Source organism: Ambystoma mexicanum, chromosome 6p (assembly GCF_040938575.1).
Source record: "Ambystoma mexicanum isolate Mex_15411 chromosome 6p, UKY_AmexF1_1, whole genome shotgun sequence".
NCBI lineage: Eukaryota > Metazoa > Chordata > Amphibia > Caudata > Ambystomatidae > Ambystoma > Ambystoma mexicanum.
In genome coordinates this window covers 868,349,742-868,369,634 of record NC_090935.1, presented here as the reverse complement: position 1 = coordinate 868,369,634, position 19,893 = coordinate 868,349,742, and the positions used below count along the sequence as shown (strand labels likewise).

At 47.7% G+C, this 19,893-nt stretch overlaps 1 protein-coding gene across 1 annotated transcript in view; it reads right to left on the bottom strand.

Annotated features, from left to right (window-relative positions):
- Nucleotides 1–19,893, bottom strand: part of MAN2A1 (mannosidase alpha class 2A member 1) — a 1,346,034-nt gene that overhangs the window by 687,412 nt on the left and 638,729 nt on the right. Inside the window, exon 8 of the mRNA XM_069625484.1 lies at nucleotides 15,012–15,189. Within this exon, the coding sequence (XP_069481585.1) occupies nucleotides 15,012–15,189 (178 nt within the window). The remainder of the gene's footprint in view (nucleotides 1–15,011; nucleotides 15,190–19,893) is intronic.

The following is a 19,893-nucleotide window of genomic DNA, read 5'->3' as shown; positions in this document are numbered from 1 at the left end:
TACAAGCATGTCTATGGTCAAATCAGTGGCAAAGCAAGCAGAGAGGAATACCCCCTCATGTCCGCTGAGGAAGAACAACACTTTCACTCATTCAAGCTTGTCCGCAATACCCTGTCCACATCACCAGAGGACCTGTTACTGAAGGAAAACAATCGTAATTCATGCAGCCCTGCAAGACCAAGTATTAGACATTGCACACTCAGGGCACAGAGACATCGTATCAACCAAACGACAGTTAAGGACCAAGGTGTGGTTCCAATCCATAGACAAACGAGTGGAACAGCTGCTAGGGAAATGCCTACCATGCCAGGCAGTGGCTCCGCGCACATTCCCTGAGCCCATCCAACCATCTGAAATGCTGTTACAAGTGTGGGACGAAGTAGCTGTCGACGTGTTTGGGCCTTTAGCCAATGGTAAATATGCTCTAGTAATTATTGACGAGATGTCACGATTCCAGTCCATCTGATCCACTCTACCAGTGCTCAGGCCGTCATACCAGCCTTGGAAAAGACATTTGCCGACTAGGGCATCCCTTCCTGAGTCAAATCAGACAATGGGCCTCCTTTCAGTGGGCACGACTTTGCAATGTTCGCCGAACACCTAGGCTTCCAGCACCACAAGGTTACACCATTATGGCCACAAGCGAACGGAATGGTGGAACCATTCATGGGAAATCTCAAACGCACCCTCCAGATAGGTTCCATCACAAACGGCTCGTTCATGCAAGCCATTTTCTACGGGAATACCGAAACACGCCCCACAGTTCGACCGGCGAATGCCCATCAATGTTATTGTTTGGGCGTGTCATAAGAACAAGGCTCCCACACAATCCACGAGCCAAGACCGAAGCCACCCATGTGGAGGACGCCAGAAGAACAAGTTACTTCTTACCTTGTAACGTTCTTTCGACGGGATGTTCCTCCGACGTATTCCTCATCTTAGATATATCCTTCCAGCTCTGCTGGCCTCGGAAAAATGTTTCTCTAGAGGGCGCTGCGCGTCGACGTCCCTCGAGTCGATGTCCCTCGACAGCCGCCGTATCGACGCTCGACGTCATCCTGCCTATAAAGGCTGCGTGCAGCGTCCGTTGCTCAGTTCCGTTTTGTAGCCCACAGTATTACTGTCTGGACTAGACTAATCACCCTGAAGGAGCGTAAGCTGCAACAACAAGGGAAGTAGAACTGCGCGGATGGATGGGAGGGTCGATGAGGAATACGTCGGAGGAACATCCCGTCGAAAGAACGTTACAAGGTAAGAAGTAACTTGTTCTTCGAAGGGATTGTGTCCTCCGACCTATTCCTCATCTTAGATAGGCTCCCATAGCAGTATTCTATATTCGGAGGAGGGAGTACTGACTTCACGCAGTCTTCTATTGATGAATAGAATGCAGTACAGCCCTTCCAAACCTAGTCTCTTGACTGGAGGAGGAATCCAGATTGTAAAAACGTTTAAAGGTATGGACAGACGACCATGTAGCGGCCGCACATATGTCTTTAACCGGCACGCCTCTTGAGGGCCGATGAAGCTGCAATACCTCTGGTCGAATGAGCCCTAAGGTTTTGAGGGGGCTCTTTCCCTGCCAGTTTATAACATTCCAGAATGGCTAGAATGATCCATTTGGAAATGGTCTGCTTAGTTATTGGTAACCCCAGCTTGTGACCTGCGTAACCTACAAACATCTGGTCTGCCTGTCTTATCCTGGCTAGTCTACTAATGTAAAAACTTAAAACCCTCCTAGGGTCTAGTCTGTGTAACCTCTCTTCCTCTTTCCCCGGGTGAGGAGGAGGATAGAAAGAAGGTAGGGTAATCTTCTGAGTGATATGGAATTCAGAAACCACCTTTGGGAGGAAATTAGGCTTCACTTGCAGGACAACTTTGTCTTTGTGAAAGATTGTATGAGGGGGTTTACAAGAAAGAGCTTGTAATTCGCTCACCCTTCTAGCAGATGTAAGTGCTATTAATAAAACAGTTTTAAGGGTAAGGAATCTTAACGAACAAGAATGGAGAGGTTCGAAAGGTGTACCCATCAGGAAAGTTAGTACTAAGTTTAAATCCCATAGGGGAACTTGGAATGGTCTTGGGGGATAAACATTGGTTAACCCCTTTAGAAACTATTACCAAGGGTAATTTGAAATAGGATGGTTCTTCCGCAGTACGCTTAAAGATAGATAGCGCTGCAAGATAGCCCTTAATGGTGCCAACTTGAAGGCCTGAATTTGCCAAATATAGTAGGAAGGACAAAACCATTGGTGTACCACATGAAAATGGGTAGATATTCTGTTCTCTACACCAGCTACAAAATCTGTTCCAACGGCAGCGGTATAAAGACTTTGTTGCCGGCCTCCTTGCCGAAAGCAACGCCTCCATAACATCATCAGGGAGGTCCCAATCCTTGTACCTCAGCCGTTCAGAAGCCAAGCGTGAAGGTTGAGGGTTTTGATGTCTGGATGGAGAACCTGACCTCCCTTCTGTGAGAGTAGGTTCTCTCTGAGAGGAAGTCGAATTGGAGGGCAGATGGACAAGTCTAGAAGGTCCGGGTACCACGTTCTCCTGGCCCAATCCGGGGCAATTAGGATCATGGTTCGCCGGAATCTTCTCAACCTCCTGATCATTTGAGGAATGACAGGGACCGGTGGGAACGCGTACAGAAGCGGAAACTCCCAGTCCACTATGAACGCGTCTCCCAGAGCTCCTCTCGGAGGAAATTCCCTTGAGCAGAACAGGTCGCATTTCCCGTTTAGGCTGGTGCAAACAGATCTACCTGAGGGGTTCCCCAAAGGGCGAAGATCTCTTGAAGGACTTCCTGAGCTAGCTCCCACTCGTGGGAGACTGTGTTCTGCCTGTTCAGAGGGTCCGCTGTCAAGTTCTTCTCTCCGGCTAGGTGAACTGCCGATAGAGAGATTCCTTCTTGGATTGCCCAAAACCAGAGCTGCATCGCCTCTCTGCACAGGGGTAGTGATCCTACGCCTCCTCTTTTGTTGAGGTAATGCATGGCCACCGTGTTGTCCGTCATTATCAGGACGTTCTTCCCTTGTACAGCTGGCAGGAAAGCCTTCAACGCAAGTCTGATGGCTCTCAGCTCTAACAGGTTGATGTGTAGTCTGGACTCCGATGGAGACCAACGACCGCTGATGGTCAAGTCGTTGGCGTGGGCTCCCCACCCCGTGAGTGAGGCATCCGTGACTACTGTTATCTCCGGCCAGGGTTGCCAAAACTGTTCTCCTTTCAGAATGTTCTCCTGACAGGCCCACCACTGAAGGTCTCGAGCCACCCTGCCGGGAACCTGAAGAAGATCTGTCATTCTCCCTGAGAATTGTGACCACTGAGTCCTCAGTGCCCACTGGAGGGATCTCATTCTCAGGCGAGCCTCTGGCACAAGGAAAATGCAGGATGCCATGAGGCCTAGCAACCTCAAAAAGTCGAAGGCTGGGAGACGTTGGGCATGCTGGAACTTGGTAACCATCTGTAGAATATCTTGAGCCCTCACCTCTGGTGGCGAGGCTTTTCCCAGGGAAGTATCCAGGATCGCTCCTATGAACTGGAGTCTCTGCGATGGTATCATTTGTGACTTCTTTAAATTGAGGGAGAAGCCCAGTCTGTGAAGGAAATGGCACACGTGATTTAGCTGGATCTGAGCTTGCTCCGGAGAAACAGCCCTGATCAGCCAATCGTCCAGGTAGGGGTAGACGTGAATCCCTTCCCTCCTTAGACTTGCAGCCACTACCGACATTAACTTGGTGAAGACCCTCGGGGCGGAGGTCAGCCCAAATGGCAGTACTCGAAATTGATAGTGAGAGTGGCCAATTGCGAACCTCAGGTATTTCCTGTGTTTGAGATGGATAGGCACATGGAAATAAGCGTCCTGAAGGTCCAGAGATACCAACCAGTCCTGAAACTGAAGGGCCTGGAGGATCTGAGAAAGAGTGACCATCTTGAATTTGTTTTTTCTGAGGAATTTGTTCAATTCTCGCAAGTCCAAGATGGGTCTCAGTCCTCCGTCTTTCTTCGGAATGAGAAAGTAAGGGGAGTACCAGCCCTTGTCCCTCTCCGCTACAGGTACCGGTTCTATGGCACCTTTCTCTAGCAGGTCCAAAATTTCCTGCAAGACGAGCGGATCTGGAGCTTTCTGAGAGCTGATCCCCGGTGGATGACTGAGGTATATGTAGGAAAGACAGGCAGTAACCTTGGGCGACTGTTTCCAAAGCCCAAGCATCTGACGTGATAGCCTGCCATACCGTCAGATGTTGAGTCAACCTGCCTCCTACAGGTGTCCTGTGAGGGGAGTCCTCAGAGTGGTTTTGGGGTGGCTGATGCAGATGCCGATGGTAAAGAGGCACCTGCTGTTGCTGCGGCTTTAGAATATCTACCCCGTCCACCTCGGGTAGTTCTTCTTTGACCCCTTTGAGCCGGTCGTCCTCTACCTCTTCCGAATGCGGAGTAGAAGCGAAAGGACTTGCCCCTCGCAGAGGTTCCTGTGGGACGAAAAGGAGTCTGACGGATTGCAGCTCCTAGGGATTTTGCTGCAGCTTTTGAAGTTTGCAGTTTCTCTAAACTGTCATCCGCCTTTTTCCCGAACAAAGAAGAGCCATCGAATGGCATGTTCAAGAGCCTGGCTTGCACATCTGGGGCAAAATCCGACTTTCTCAACCAAGCGAATCTCCTGGTTGATGTACTTGCCGCCATTGCTCTGCTGATACTGTCAGCCGAATCAATGCCCGTCTGGAGGGATTCGCACATAGCGTCTTTACCGTCCTGTATAATATTCAGGAACGCATCCCTTTCTTCTCCCTCCGGGATGCAGTCAGCCGCTGTAGAAGCACACTCCCAAAGTGTATGGCTGAACCTAGCAAGGGTGCAAGTAGCATTAACAGACTTTAACGCCATGCTACATGCTGAAAAGACTTTCTTTGCCATAGCATCATATTTTTTATCGTCCCTGTCCTGTGGGACTGTAGGATAAGCCGTCTTGACATCGGTAGAGGATGCTGCTTGTACCACCAGACTTTCTGGGGATGGATGTTTAGACAAAAACTCTGGGTCTGTGGAAGATACCCTGTACTTTGCAGACAGTTTTTTATTTACTGCTGGTATTACATCTGGGGTTTCCCAGTTTGTCATGATCTTTCTCTGAAGAGCTTTATGAAAGGGCACCACAGGATCCTCTTGTGGGCCTTTGTCGAGAATATCCGTGAGGTCATCTTGCTGGAAAGATTGTGAAGGGTCAGACCACCCCTTGAACTCTGTAATCCTGGCCATTAAGGCTCTGTAGGGGGTTTCAGCATGCTCCCCCGGGTCTGGCTTAGCAAAATCCACCTCAGGGGAAGTGTCTAACCCACTTGCCTCATGTAAAGAATCATGAAGATCCTTTAATCTGCGCTCTTCAGAGGAAAATTCCTCTCTAACTGGGGTTACAGATCCCTGTAACTCAAATGTGTCTTGTTCAGACAAATCACCCTCTTCTAAAATTGAGGATATAGTTCTCAATTGTTCTGAACTCATAAAGGGAGTAAATCCCATTTCCAAGGCAGAGGGTGCCGAACTTGTCATTATTGGCCTCGAAGATGTCGTCGACGCCGAAGGCTTCGAGTGTGGCGTCGAAAACAGAGGTGGAGGCCTCGAGGACCTCGACAGAATTGGAATTCTACTCGAAAATATCGACGCCATCGACGTCGAGGGCCTGGGGATAGTCACTGGATGTGTGGTCACCGTGACTTTTCTTGGCGTCGACGCCGGTGTCGAGTCGACAGACCCGTGTGTCGAAGGTCCCTTCGACAACGGCGTCGAAGACATCGACCTCGACGTCGACGGAACCTTCGTCGACGGCGTCGACGGAGCCTTCGAGGAAGGTTTGGAGGTCATAGTCCTGCTCGAGGGTTCGAGACGCGCTCGAGAGGTTTCTTTCGCCGGGTACTGCGACTCGCGGCGTTTTTGACCTTCGGGTCTTTCGACCAGAGCATCGCTCTCGGCAGTCTTCGAGGGGGTCGAGGCCGCTTTCTCGAAGACGCTCATCATATTTTTTCGGAATTCCTCCCATTCAGCCAGGGAACTATGTTTCGTGGGGCAAGGGATTCTTTTTGGCGAAACAGAGGAAGAGGAAGACGGAGAAGGGGATCTTCGACGTCTCCTCTTCGAGTGCTTCGATCTCGAGGAGTGATGAGACCCACTCCGAGACCTGGAGCGCGAATGGTGACGAGGAGACGAATGTCTCGACTTGGTCGACGAAGAAGAAGCTTTAAAAGTCTTACCTTTCTCCAGCTTCCCCCTACGCTCCTTCAGGGCCTTAGCTGTCATGGACATACAGTCCTCGCATTCCGAACAATGGTGTTCAGCTCCCAAGCACCACAGACAATTTCTGTGAGGATCGGTCAACGACATCTTTTTCCCACAATCTCGACATTTTTTGAAGCCGGATCGAGGAGTTGTCGGTTCCGACGAGGAAGCCATCGAGTACGGATCGAATAACTCGAGGTAAATAGGATTAATCTGACTAAGAACTGAGCAACGGTATTCCGAGGCACCGAGTAAGCGCGGAAAAACGGAACTGAGCAACGGACGCTGCGCGCGGCCTTTATAGGCAGGATGACGTCGAGCGTCGATACGGCGGCTGTCGAGGGACATCGACTCGAGGGAGGTCGACGCGCAGCGCCCTCTAGAGAAAAAATTTTCCGAGGCCAGCAGAGCTGGAAGGATATATCTAAGATGAGGAATACGTCGGAGGACACAATCCCTTCGAAACAAGGATTGAGAGCAAAGCCAGGATGAAACAATATACTAACACCAAGAGACAAGCAAGACCAAGCTCGATCCAGATAGGAGACCAAGTTCTGGTAAGACAAAATCAAGTCACGAAGGACACACCCGCTTTCAAGCCGGATCCCATGACAGCAACTCACATTCAGGGCTCCGTGATAATGGCAGCAAGCCCACAAGGCACCATCACCAGAAACTCATCCTTCTTCAGGACATTCAGAGGCACCAACACCAGTGCCAGCGTCACAAGGACACTGATGGAGGACTTTTCAGATATAGATTCTGAATACTGTGAAGAAAAACGCTGATGACAGTGACAGTGACGGAGCAATCTCGAGACTGTCCCCAGCAGCGCGCAGTCCATCCAAGAGGGTCATCAGAAGGCCCACAAGGTGGATCGAGGAACTCAATTAACCTAGTCCAAGTTTTGTTTAAGTGACGGGGAGATGTAATGTCCTACCTTTATTGTTGTCAGTTAAGAGGAACAGTCCTCTGTTTATTACAGTTTGTTAGTGGGCAAGGAGGCGGGATTACCGCCGGGGAGCCAGTTCGCGCCTGAATAAAGCTAGCATTCAGACTTGCCCTCATTGTCTCCCGCTCACTTGCATCCGACTACCAATGGTGCAGTGAGACCTCCAGTACACAGTAAGTCATATCCTGGATATAGTGTGTCCACCCTCTGAGATCTTGTACATGATATTCACAATTGAATGCTTTTCCATTGACTCTCCCCACGTAGACCAACGGCCTGTGATCTCCTTCCTAACTGTGCAATATAGTAAGTGTTGGCCTCGGTGTATCCCAGTAATATCAACTAATTCACCAAATGGTATGAAAGTTGTGTCCCGTAATAGTTCCCCGATTGTAACCACCCTGCCGGGTTCCCAAATAGCTTGTATCCCCAGTCGCGCTTGTGGAGAGGTCGATATTACTGATATATCAAGGGAATCTGTGCCGAGATCGGGTCCGTAAGCCCTATGTGTTTGAGTGCCCTATCCCACACAACCCACTGCGTGCCCAAGGTTTCTTGGCCCATAATTCCTTTAAATAGAAATGTGGCTCTGTACACATGAGTATCCGCATATCAGGGTTGGGGCCAGCTGCCAGCCAGTCAACTACAAATTGCAGCTGTCCTGCTATGTAATACAACTCAGTGTGGAACCCTGATTCCACCTTTGTCACAGGGTCTACGTAGGGAGGACGGCACTACCCTGGGCCTGCTGTTCTGCCACAAGAAAACTCTGCATACAGAGTGTAACGTCCTGAAGAAGGACTTCAGTATGTAGTATGGGACATTTACAAAACAGTGTAACAGGTGAGGCAAGACCACCATTTTCAACAGAGCAGGTCTGCCCATTACCGATAGGGCCAATTTATTCCAATAACTCATAATTTTTAATACCCTCCAAGGTGCGCGAGGTGTTGTTGTCGTATTCTGTCTCTGGGTCGCGGTATAGGCTCACTCCCAGGTATATAAACATGCCACTGTCCATTGTAGTACCAAAACCAGGAGCGAATGCTTGCTCCTTCTAGACAAGCATAGAGGACTTGTCTATACTTTTTGTTTTATCCCTGACAACTCCTCAAACACCAGGGCTTCCATAATCAATTCTAAATTGTCTTCCAGGTTCTGCTGAATATACTGTAAGGTTTCATCAGCATACTATATAGATGGCGTTAGCCACCTAATATCAAATATGCCCGCATCAAGGTACTCGGACCTCAAGTATTGAGCTATCGGTTGCATGGCCAGAATGTAAAGGAATGGGGACAGCGGGCACCCCTGTCTGGTCCCTTTTTCTAGTTACCAAGACTCTGAAATGTGTCTATCGATCTATTGCGACTGGTTGAGTGTAAATCAGCTGCACCCATCTTAAGTATGTCTGCCCAAAGCCAAACCTACACATCGTTGCATAGAGCCATTCCCACCTCACTGAGTCAAACGCCTTGACTGCGTCAAGCGTTGCTATTGCACATGGGGTCTCCCCAGACGCTGTATGATCTATGACATGATGTAGCCTATGCAGGTTCCTGCCTGGGACTTATCCAGTCTGATCTGGATGGATAATCGTGTGGATCACGCTCTTCAGCCGAGTGGCCAGTGTAGCCGTCAAGATCTTACTATCCTGATTGAGCATGGATAGGGGCCTGTACAAATCACACTTCGTGGGTGGCTTTTGTGGTTTAAGGAGAGATGTAATCATCGATTCTCTCAGGCTGAGGGGGAAGAAATCCTCATAGGAGTCCATAAATGCGCTCAGGAGCTGGGGGCAAGTTCATTTATGTATTCTTTGTAGAACTCTCCGGCCAATTCATCCAAGCCTGGGGTCTGGCCTGTAGGCAATGCCCTAATAGTGCATCGTATTTCTTCCAAAGTAATGGGCTCTTCCAAACTGTGAATCGCCTCTTGATTTAGGCGAGGCAGGTCTATCCCTTCCAGCACCTCCCTTATATGAGCCTGTGATACCTGTGGCCCCTCCTGGTAGAGGGTATTGTAAAATTCTTTAAAGGCAGCATTACTTCCAACTTATGTTTGGCAAAGAACCTCATTCTGCATTTGAATTGGGCTTCGATTCTCCTCCCTCTAATATAACCATGCCAGCAGCCTGCCTGGCTAATCCCCTTCCTTATGTTGTCTCTCAATATACTTAGCATAATTATGTTTCCCCAGTCTTTCCCAACACTACACACTTATTTCTGAACTTCACTGCATCTGCCCCTTCTCCATTCTGACCCTCGCAGGACTGGTCCGCCTTCTGCAGCTTGTCCTCCGCTGATGTAAACTCCCTTCCCATCCTGGCTTGAACGCTATTGGATTCTGCAATGGCGGCGCCCCTAATGACAACCTTCAGGGATTCCCACGTTATGTTTAACATACTCGTCAATGCTTTTTTTTTATGTGGTCACAGAATAGGATGTCGTGTAAAGATTCACTTCTGAGCCTCCATGTGGGGATTGGGGGTCGGGGATGCATAGTGCCATTGCAGACGGACGGGAGCATAATCTGACAGAATCCTGCCTCTCTACTCAGCAATTGTGAAATCATCTACAATCTCCTGACCAATAAAACAATAGTCAATCCTGGTGTGGACTGCATGTGGAGCGCAGAAATGGGAAAAGTGCCTGGTGTCCGGGTGCAGTGTCCTCCAGATGTCTATTAGGCCAAATGCTGTCAAGAGCATCTGCAGGGACCCAGCCTGTGGGGCGGATCTGCATTGTCTAGTGTCAGATCTATTCAATGCTGGGTTTAGAGCAAAGTATTCGCAGGCCATAAGAGTCTGTCCAGCACTCAGCCGACTCATGTGTGACCTCACACGCAGCCATCCCACCCGAGGCAAGGCAGCCAAGTTGTCTCTTGCCCGGCAGGGTTTAACACCATTTGCCGCTCCGCAGGCAGGATTTACTCCAGTGCACACAATTCGGCTCAATTCTTGGGGCGATACTCGGACAGTGCCCTCCTCTGCCGTATAATATACCGCAGACCAAAGTTGCTCTGGTGCACAACAACTGTGTCGGGCCGGGTGAGGGTATATGGGCAGTGTTCCCCTCTTCAAGCTTTCCTTCTCTGGTGAGGCTAAAGCTGATGGCATCCGGAATCTCTACTCGCTGGCTGCAGTCTTTTTTGTCCCTCACCGGTCACGTTTTTGCCGACCAGGTTCACACCACAACTTGCTTAACCGCCACATGGGACGTCAGCTGTCCTTTGACGTGTTGTTCATGCATTGCTGCCCTTCGGTGTAACCAGGACTTGCTGTCCTCAGGCTATGTTGTACCCAGCTTCTTCACTGGACACGGCTGTCCACTGCAGCAAGGACCAAAGTGTCAGCTCTGCTGTATGCCCTCTAGGCCTCTAGCCTCCCTCACCGTCCGATCATTGGGCTTCTTTGTGTAGTTACAATGCCATCCGGGCAGGCGTAACCCAGTCAGTGGTGCCGCACCAAGTCCTACTTAGTGGGCGTCCCGCTCCTCCTCCTTTTCTCTCAGTTCACAGTGGCCAGACACTCATCAGTCCCATGTCGGCTGCCATCTTGCTGTCTTCACACACGCAGTCTATGTCCAGCAGCAGCCAGCCGGGGCCAGCAAATCATGCGGAACTCCGCACAAGTGCTACACAGACCTTCCCACACACAAACGTGTCTCAGATTTTATTATGCCCATACACAAAAGGATAATACGGATCAGCCCCAGGAGCTCTCTTCAGGCTCTCCTCACAGCTCCATTGCAAGCCACGCCCCCCCCAAAAGCACTCTGGTTATGACCTCAAGCATACAGGGGATTGTTGTTGGGGGCCCAGAATTGGTTCTTTAAAAGGTAGGCTTAGCCTAGACCAATCCCTGTGGTCCATTTGGGTTTAAAGGAGGGCAGATCATCTGAAGACTTTGCAAGGAATAACAAGAAGAACTCGGCATTGGACCCTGGCTGAAGGAACTGTCTGCCTCACATCTTTTGCCAGTGAAAGAAGGCCCGGACCTCCAAGAGGGGAACAAAATCCCTCCCCTAAACATCTCACAGGGAACAGAGGGTGATATCAAATCCAGAGGACCCTCTAGCAGCTCCAGAACCGGTACCCAGCCAGCACACAGCGTACCCTGCTAGGCTATGCAACAAGCGTCCTAGGTGGGAATTACCAGCGAGTCTCTAAACACCAAACCAAAGACAAGGCAGCTGCCTGCAACACACTCCTCAGCTTTGGCCTGTCCACCTTAAAAGGACGACACAAGCCCAGTGAAAATGCTAGTGCATCGATGAGCATCTACCGACGTCTGCCTCAAAGGACATTTCAGCCAATCGAGCCCCTCGAGCTGCAACCGACTGCACCGCCGACTTTTAAACTCCAGTCACTAAAGCCATCCGAGACACCCTGACCAGTGGTTCAGAACTGCTGACCAGCACTGAGACGATTCCTGACCCCAAGCCGCCGTGTAGACCAGCCTGCAGCTGTCCATCCAGCTTCGCTCGCGAAACTGTCAGCTGCCTATTCCGCAGCTGTCTCCCGTCGTGAACTTGCAGAAGCTGCAAAGTGTCCTGAAACAGACTCGACCCAGTTAAGCACCAAGAACGCCTACAGCACAAGGTACATTGTGGTTCTGTCCCACTAATCCTTCTCCGAAGGCACCTAGTGACATTTTACGACCCATTGCTCCTTTTGTGTTGAAACCAAGTATCCAGAGTGCATCTCTTTTCCTTCTTTGAAATTGCCGGTCCTCTGCATTCCAAGACATGGTGGGTTGTATTTTGCTTTAACTGTCTGTTGTGATGATGATAAAAGTAGATATTGTTATACAACCTTGACTGGACAGTCCCTTTTATCATTGGGTAATTTTATTTTCACTGTGTTGTAACTAACGATCCACGACCTTTCGGAGATGAGCTTGCCGCTCCGTCCACAAAACAAGGAGGTTTATAATTTGCATGTGTTTTCAATCAATTCAGATCCCTTCTGGTGTACTAGAGGTGTGGGTCTGATTGATAGTTTAGAAACTGATCTTCCTCCCTGGACCACTGGTGCCCCAGAAGTGGATTCATCTCCAAGCTTTCCTGGTCACAGTTCAGATAGACCGACCCTCCTCAGCTATCCACAGATCAACATTTTGCTAGACTGGATAATTAGAAAACTTGTCAGCTGGCAACGAAACTACAGGTGGCAGAAATTGAACCATTGCACACTCGGAGGCAAGGATCTTCATTTCCTATCTTGGGTTGGTGTGTTTTCTCTTCTGTTATTGATGCAATTGTTTTTACAAACTGCACCGGCACATGTGAAAAATGTATATAAATTGGGTGTTCTAACTTGTAATTGTTCTGCATGGTGAAAACATAACATCTAAAAGGTTGGCTTCAATAGTTTGTACCAGTTAGACCTCCCTTTCCCCATGGAAGACCTGAGCAAGACTGAAACATTGTTCAATGAACTTGTTTCAGTCCTTGCTGTATTAATTGACCAAGAAACTAACCAAGTGAGGAAGGTTTGTTTGATTTGAAATATTTGTTTAGCATACAAAACCCAAATAGGGTACCAAGAAAAATAAATTGCGTCTGGGCGCAGGTGATATTGGCAGAGAAATTGCAGAGCAATGACTGATAAGTTGCCTAGGAGAATCTGCCTGGGAGAAGAGATGTTTAAATATTCTCCTAAAGGATAGCAAGGAGGTCATAGATCTAAGCAGAACTGGGAGATTCATGCTTTTCCTTTGCTGGACCTCGCCTTTAGAAAAATCTCCCCTAGTGGTGCAGCGAGAGGGGAAATAGTTAAAAGATGCAACTGGGTTGAGTGAAGAGGGCGGGATGGTTGGTATATGTGAATTTTAATCTAATAAATACTGTGGTGCTAAACCGTGGATGCACGGGTCCTGCTGCACCGTCCTGGTCAGGTGAGTGTCCCCCCCTTCACCCTCCATTTTTATTGGTTGTCCTCTTTTTTCTTTCCCCTAGTTTCCCAGCAATGACCCACTGCCCGTGCTTCCACTTCCCACCTCCAGCTCCCTTCGATTGGCTGGGCCCAGTGGCAACCAAAGTCTCCTGCTAGGTGTGCGACCAGGACAGTCTTTCCATCTGCAACAGGCCCATGAAAGTGGATCCTGCTGCACCATCCTGCCCAAGTGAGTGTACCCCCCCTGCACCCTCAATGTTCTTTCTCGTTTTGCCCACCTTTTTCTTTGCCCTCGTTTCCAGCGACGACCGCCCCCCATGATTCTACATCCCACTGTGACCGCTACCACCCTCTTCCTGCTTCCAGCTCTCTGCGATTGACTGGGTCCCATTGCAGCCCACCCGCTTATCCGAAGAACCCTGGGCAGCCATCCAGCTAGGTGCCAGAGGTAAAGGGCAGCTCCCTACTAAGCAGCTTGACTCTGTTTTTGCCTGTATTCGCCTGGGACGCCTAATGCAGACAACCTACAGTGACTGATAAGGTAAGTGTGGTGTGGGCGGGAAGTACAGCCATTACTACACTCCAGTAAAACCCCACGACCCTTATTACCTAATTACCATAAACCTACCCACATTTAGTTGGCCTAGAACTGCATTTTGCCTGATTCAGTAGGATAGCCTAATATTGCAGTTCACTTGACTGGGTTGCAGATACAGCCGATTTCACACTAGACTTGGAGGTTCCTGACGCAACCAGACGCCTATAACGTGAAGCATAGTTAATTTGGTAGGCACAGAAAGGCAATCAGAGAGAGGGAGGCCTCTTCCAACCCCACAGATACTCGCACACACCTCCCACTACCCGGACTCTCTGCTCAGCATCTACAACACTAGCATGCAGCTATCCCCCACAACAATTCAGCCTAGCTGCACACAAACTACTTTTCTCACATACCCTGCACACTACTTCCAGCATTAGAATGTGGCTAGCTACCACATAAAATGCAGTCTATCTGCACACATACAGGGTGCACACACACACTATTTACTGCTCGGACCATCTCCACTGACCTGGACTCCGGTCCCCGAGGGCATTCAGTTTACAGCTCGTTGAGACCATATCAATGGTGAAAGGTGCTATACAAATACTCATTAACATAACAAGGAATGCGCCTAGAAAACTGCTACCTAGGGCTTCACTGATGGGCCACAATCGGAGCTAGTACAGTCTACTGACACTTGAGTAGTGGGCCCCAAAGCAAAGTATGAAAATTGACCAACTTGTCACAAAACAATAAAATGTAATCAATATAGGTTGCATTTAATGAAACCCTGCATGCTGCTTAATCTCTCGGTTGCCAGCACAGAGGAGCACTGCTAAAAGGGAATGATAGGCCTTGTGAAGTTTTGACGAGGGATGGCATCAGTGTGCATGACAAAACAAAAAGTTCTTAGAAGCAAACATAATAAACCGTCCGGGGGAAGTAATAGTCTGATAACCAGCACTACAAAAATCAGATCTGGTTAACAAATGGCACTTGTGATCAGACTTGCACATTTATGAGGTACAAATAACAGAAAAAAATAGGGGTAGTTTGTTAATATTCAAAGCACTATTTAAAGGTCAAAGTTCAATGAATGAAAATCTACATTTATTTCAGATAATGCATAAAATAATTTCAAACATTAAGTTGTTTAAGGAGGCGGAGTTTGAAGAGAATACAATAAAAAGTAAAACAGCAAGCAAGTATAGGACACCAACAGTGTCAAACTCAAGACGTGGAAACCACTGTAGAAAGGCAACTTAAACTAGCAAGCACACTACCTATTTTTCAGAAGGAATTATTACATTTAGGCAAATTTAAAAGCGCTTTTATAGGATTGACACATACCTTCACATGTAGCTCGGGGTGGGAGTTCATGTAATCAAAAAGCTTTTGATAATTCTGGAATTGCTGATCCCATTCTGAGCTGTCGCTATAACGGAAGTCATCTCCCAGGGGCACCAAGACAATGTTTGTGCGGAAGAGTTTTGACTTTTTTCTGTACTGGTCTAAAATCATTGCAGCCCTTTTAAAGACGGAAAGTGTCTGTTAATGACTATCCCGCATCGTTCAGCAAGTGAAGCAACTACATTTGTATGCTACAATTCTGCTTAAAATAGGGAATATCATACATTTGTTTTAGTAGCGCACACAAGGCACAAGAGTATGTACAGTACTTAAATAAAAATTTGGTAACGAGAAGTTCCACACATTTCTATACATTGTGACAAAAAATACAAAAATATACATCTCTTAAAACTCATTACTAAACCTTAATTTTAATAGTGTCAGAATCCACACACACACAAAACGGTTGACGCTTCAGGTTTTCTAGCACGATAAAGTACAAGCTTCTGGCAAGGCAGTAAATGCAACTCCAATAAACATGCAACATTTTAACAGTTCTGCAATACAAGTATGGTAATGTGCAAGTGCACTATTGCAGTTGGCCTGGCGTTTTGGGGTTTGGACGATCGTGTAGTCTTGTCAGCACAGTGGGAGGACTTGATTAGCGAGCTATACTCTACTGCTTTAGCCCAGGAGCCCAACTAATTACATCTGCCTTAGTGGGCTTCTTAAAAAAAAACCTTGCAGAGCGAATTAAGGTGGTGACTTTTCTCTGACGATTTCTACGTTTGGTGTTTTAAGGGCAATTTAAATCTTGATGGGGAGACGCTCAAATTACGCAGTCAATCTGTTGCTCCCTTTTAGAACTCCACTGTGAAGTTGGTAGGGATATCTTCCATGGCATTTGGAATGACTAACCCGTCCTAATACAGCCAAGAACAGTGTGGGAAAGATGGTGCGGTTATTTGCGCTCATGTGTTAACTGATCAATATAATATTAACGACAGGGCATGGTTGAGCTGGCTGACAACCTTCACATTTCAGAGCAAATAGAAACGGCTGCTGCTCATAGGGAAAGCTTCAATAACTTGAACGTTCCGGGCTCCCCTGTTCATGGAGATTTGGAACTCGGGTTATTAACTGCTTTAACCGAACCTTTGTCTTCTAATTCGTTTGAAGATGTGGGGAGGACGAGTTTACGTGAAGGGGTTCCCTTGCACATACTCTCAGGGAGGCCGACGATCGAGTTAGATTAATTTCTCCAACAATTTCAGCTTTGAATTCAGTTCTGTGCTCATTTGCTGACTAATGCGGCAATATAAGAGTTGTGTTGAAAGCTCATACACTGATTCTCAGTGAAATCAATATAACATGTCGAATCCTTGGGTAGAATTCTCCCACAGAGAGGTGACCTCACTTCCTCAGGCTTCAAGCCAATCTGTGTTGAAGTGTGGCTTGGAGGGGATGGGAGGTTTGGAATTGGGGGGGGGGGGGGGGGGGGACAAATCATTTATTTCTGGAGCCATATAATATGAAGACCAATCTATGCCAGTTTTAGCCGGAAGTATGACCTCAATAACGCTAGTCACGGCAATCAAGTTGCACAGGAAGATTTGAACAGTTATCTATTGTTTGTCAGAGAAGAGGCTGCATCAGAATTAACAGTTTAATATGGCTAATGGTTCCTCTGCAAATCTGCTCGGTATAGGAGCGGATCCAAGTGGCTCCTTGGAAGGGCCTTCAGGCTCTCTAGATCAGCGTAAATGCAAACAAAGTGGGAAGAAACACGGAAACAAAAACGAAACAAAAAACATTAAGACCAGTAAACGAGAGCAAAGGTCATCAGGAAAATGTATATGTAACCCGACTATTTTGGAATCTTTAATCCGTCCGTTTAATTACCCCGGAGGTAAAGAAAAAAAAGGAGCAGGAGACCACTAATGAGCAAGAAAATATATGGCACACCTTTGAAGATGAGGGAGAATGTCACCATAAACTCTGATGCAGGGGAGTTTATTGTACTGACAAATTGTGACTGTGTGAGCAATGCAGTTCAAACTGATACGATTAATGCTTCAGTAGACCCTATTGTAAGTGGCACTATCACTTTTGCTAAAGACATCAACTGGGGACTTGTCCTGTGTACCATTATGGCGGTATGCTCAGTAACGAATGACATTTCTCTGGGGAAATGTATACGTTCTGTGGATACACAGAGTTGATGTTGGTAGGACTTTTCAGAATGTGGGGTGGAGTACTGAGTCATCAAAGGAGAGGGATACATCTGCTTTGCATAATGCACTGTTGGAGAAATTGATCAGACAGCAGAATGATATAAAGATTAGTAACCAATTTAGTAGGCTTAATCTGTTACGTGGCCCTTTCGGACGTATTGCTAGTGGGAAATCCTGTTATCAATCATCTGTAAGAATACTGAATGAGGGTCAGGCCAAAATTGTGAAACTGGTCAGAGGGGGCTCCGTCCCCATTGTCCACAGTATATTAAAGGGTGCTTGCAGTACGGACTATTTTGTACAGTCAACAAAGATAGCTGTAGTATGGTCCATAAATCCTGAGAAGAATGTGTCAAAGCACACTCCCCATAATACTAGTGTATTTAACAAAAAGGTGATGGTTACCAGTTTGTAGGAGGAGGATTTGATGTTAGGTTCTAATTGAGTGAATGTCTTGACAATTTTCTAAAAAATTCCAAATCTAAAGTCACTCATATAAAGATATCAACGGAGTGAAATTTGTCGATATGGTTTAGACAGAAGGTTATTTAACATTTTGGTTCAAGAATTGTACTCAATATTATTCCAAAAGAAAAACTTGGAAATTTGTGAACATAAAGAGCCAATTTTAGAAACTAGTGTCACTAATCCTATTCAGTGAGCTGGTGACATTGTTGTGTCTGTCAATGCTGGAGGGAGTGGCAACAGCGAGGGTCAAAGACTCATTACAAAGGTTTGCAGCGATTAGATCTAGTTGATTACTTGCAGCGGACCACAGCTTTTAAAGGAAAATGTAACCCTATGGTAAATAATTCACAGGTGGACCTTCAGCATCCCTGACCAGTTGTCTGTATACTCATGGAACTCAAAAGGGAATATACATCTTTTTACCAATTTGGAGTGTACGAGCATGCTAAAACCATTCAGAATTAGAATGTTGCAAGAAATATGGCGCACTGATCAGGAGTTTTAGTTTTTATAGGGTGTGGGGGGGAGACGCTGAATGGCTTTAAGTACAGATCAGAGGTCTTATGAGGTGGGCAGTATTAGAATACCCCTATTTCGTGTTGTACTTCCAAGCAGGGCAGCTGCAGTTTATGGTGAGCTGGCTGGCAGATGAGCCAGCATTGGACACAAAGCTTTTGGAGCCCTCCACAGAGTAATTACTTGAAGAGGTACTGTGGGTGCGCGAGACCAGGTGTGATCAAGCACCACATTTATTAACACTGGGCAAGTGCCTCTCATATAGCATGGACATTCTTATGGGTGGTGGACCCCAATTGCCTCAACATTCCTCTAGTCATGGTCCTGGCAGTGAAGCCACAGAGTGTACAGGGGATAATGAGGTATTGGAAAGGTAGAGGGGTGGCTGCGCTGGACGACATGCTCCAAGAGAGGAAGATGCCTGACTTTGGCCTGACTTTGCCGCACTAGTCGAATGGTCTGGTATGAACTGCTCCTGGACAGAGTGGGAGGCAGACTTGGGCAGGACGTTCTCAGATACCGAGTGGGCACAGGTTGTATTGTATCCTAAAAAATGTCTTGAGAAATGCCAGGTTTAAACTTACACAATTGTTGCAACACATACAACTTACCCAACACCTGTTATGATCTCTCAATTTAAGGGAGCAGCTAGACATCAATGCACCAGGTGTTCAGAGGACAGGGCAGGCTTTCTACACATGTTCTGGTCTTGCCCGGTGATCTGTGAGTACTGGGAATAGATTGCGGACACAGTGTCTGGGGGAGGCATAGACATAAGGGAGTGGCCCCCAGAAGCATGCCTATTGGGGTTATTTCCATTTAAGAAAGGAGCACGACCCCTCATGAAAATGAAGGCTCTTGTCTGTGTATTGGCTAAGCGCGGGATTGTGATACCCTGGAAAGCTGCAGAAGGCCCTAATGTCACAGCATAGTGGGGGTTGGGGGGGGGGGACCCGCAGAAATGGGCATTGGCAGAGACTGTGGTCTGGCATAGGGCTGTGTACTTGGGACTAAGAGAGGCCAGCAAGGATGTTGCATCTTGGAATGCATCAACTTGAGCAATGTTTGAACCCCTGGATACTATGCACACAGCGCATGGACAACCTTGAGTATGCAAGTACTGGGATGGTGCAACACACTGGGTGGGAGGTAAAGGGCAACCCAGGAGACTTGGTGTAGACAGAATTGATTGATATTTTATTTCTATCACGCTCATACACAAGTGTTTCAGAGCGCAACAAGGCAAGGGAGGGGAACAGGGGAGAACAAAACAGCAATCTTACTAGGCCCAGTGACATTGAGAACGCACAGGTGCATGGGAGAGGGGTGAGGGGAAAAGTGCATGGAAGGGGGGAGAAATGTAAAGTGCGAAGCAGAGGAGAAACAGATAAATAACAATAAATAAATAAATATTAAAGGCAACTAACAGTGGTAATGCAGTCAGCAATTTGCAAGTGCTAGGTTTAAGGCAGCAGACAGGGTAGGTATGATAAGTGCAGGAAGAAAAAGGGGGGTCTGTATGGGTACAGATACAGACCCCAGTGCAAGGGGTGGCCCGGAGGCAGTGCGGGAGGGTGGCAGGGTGAGCAGGTACCTGGGCCCGAAGGACAGAGGGTGGCCAGGTGCACGGTGCCAAGAGAGAACATATCAGCACGGGAGAGGGG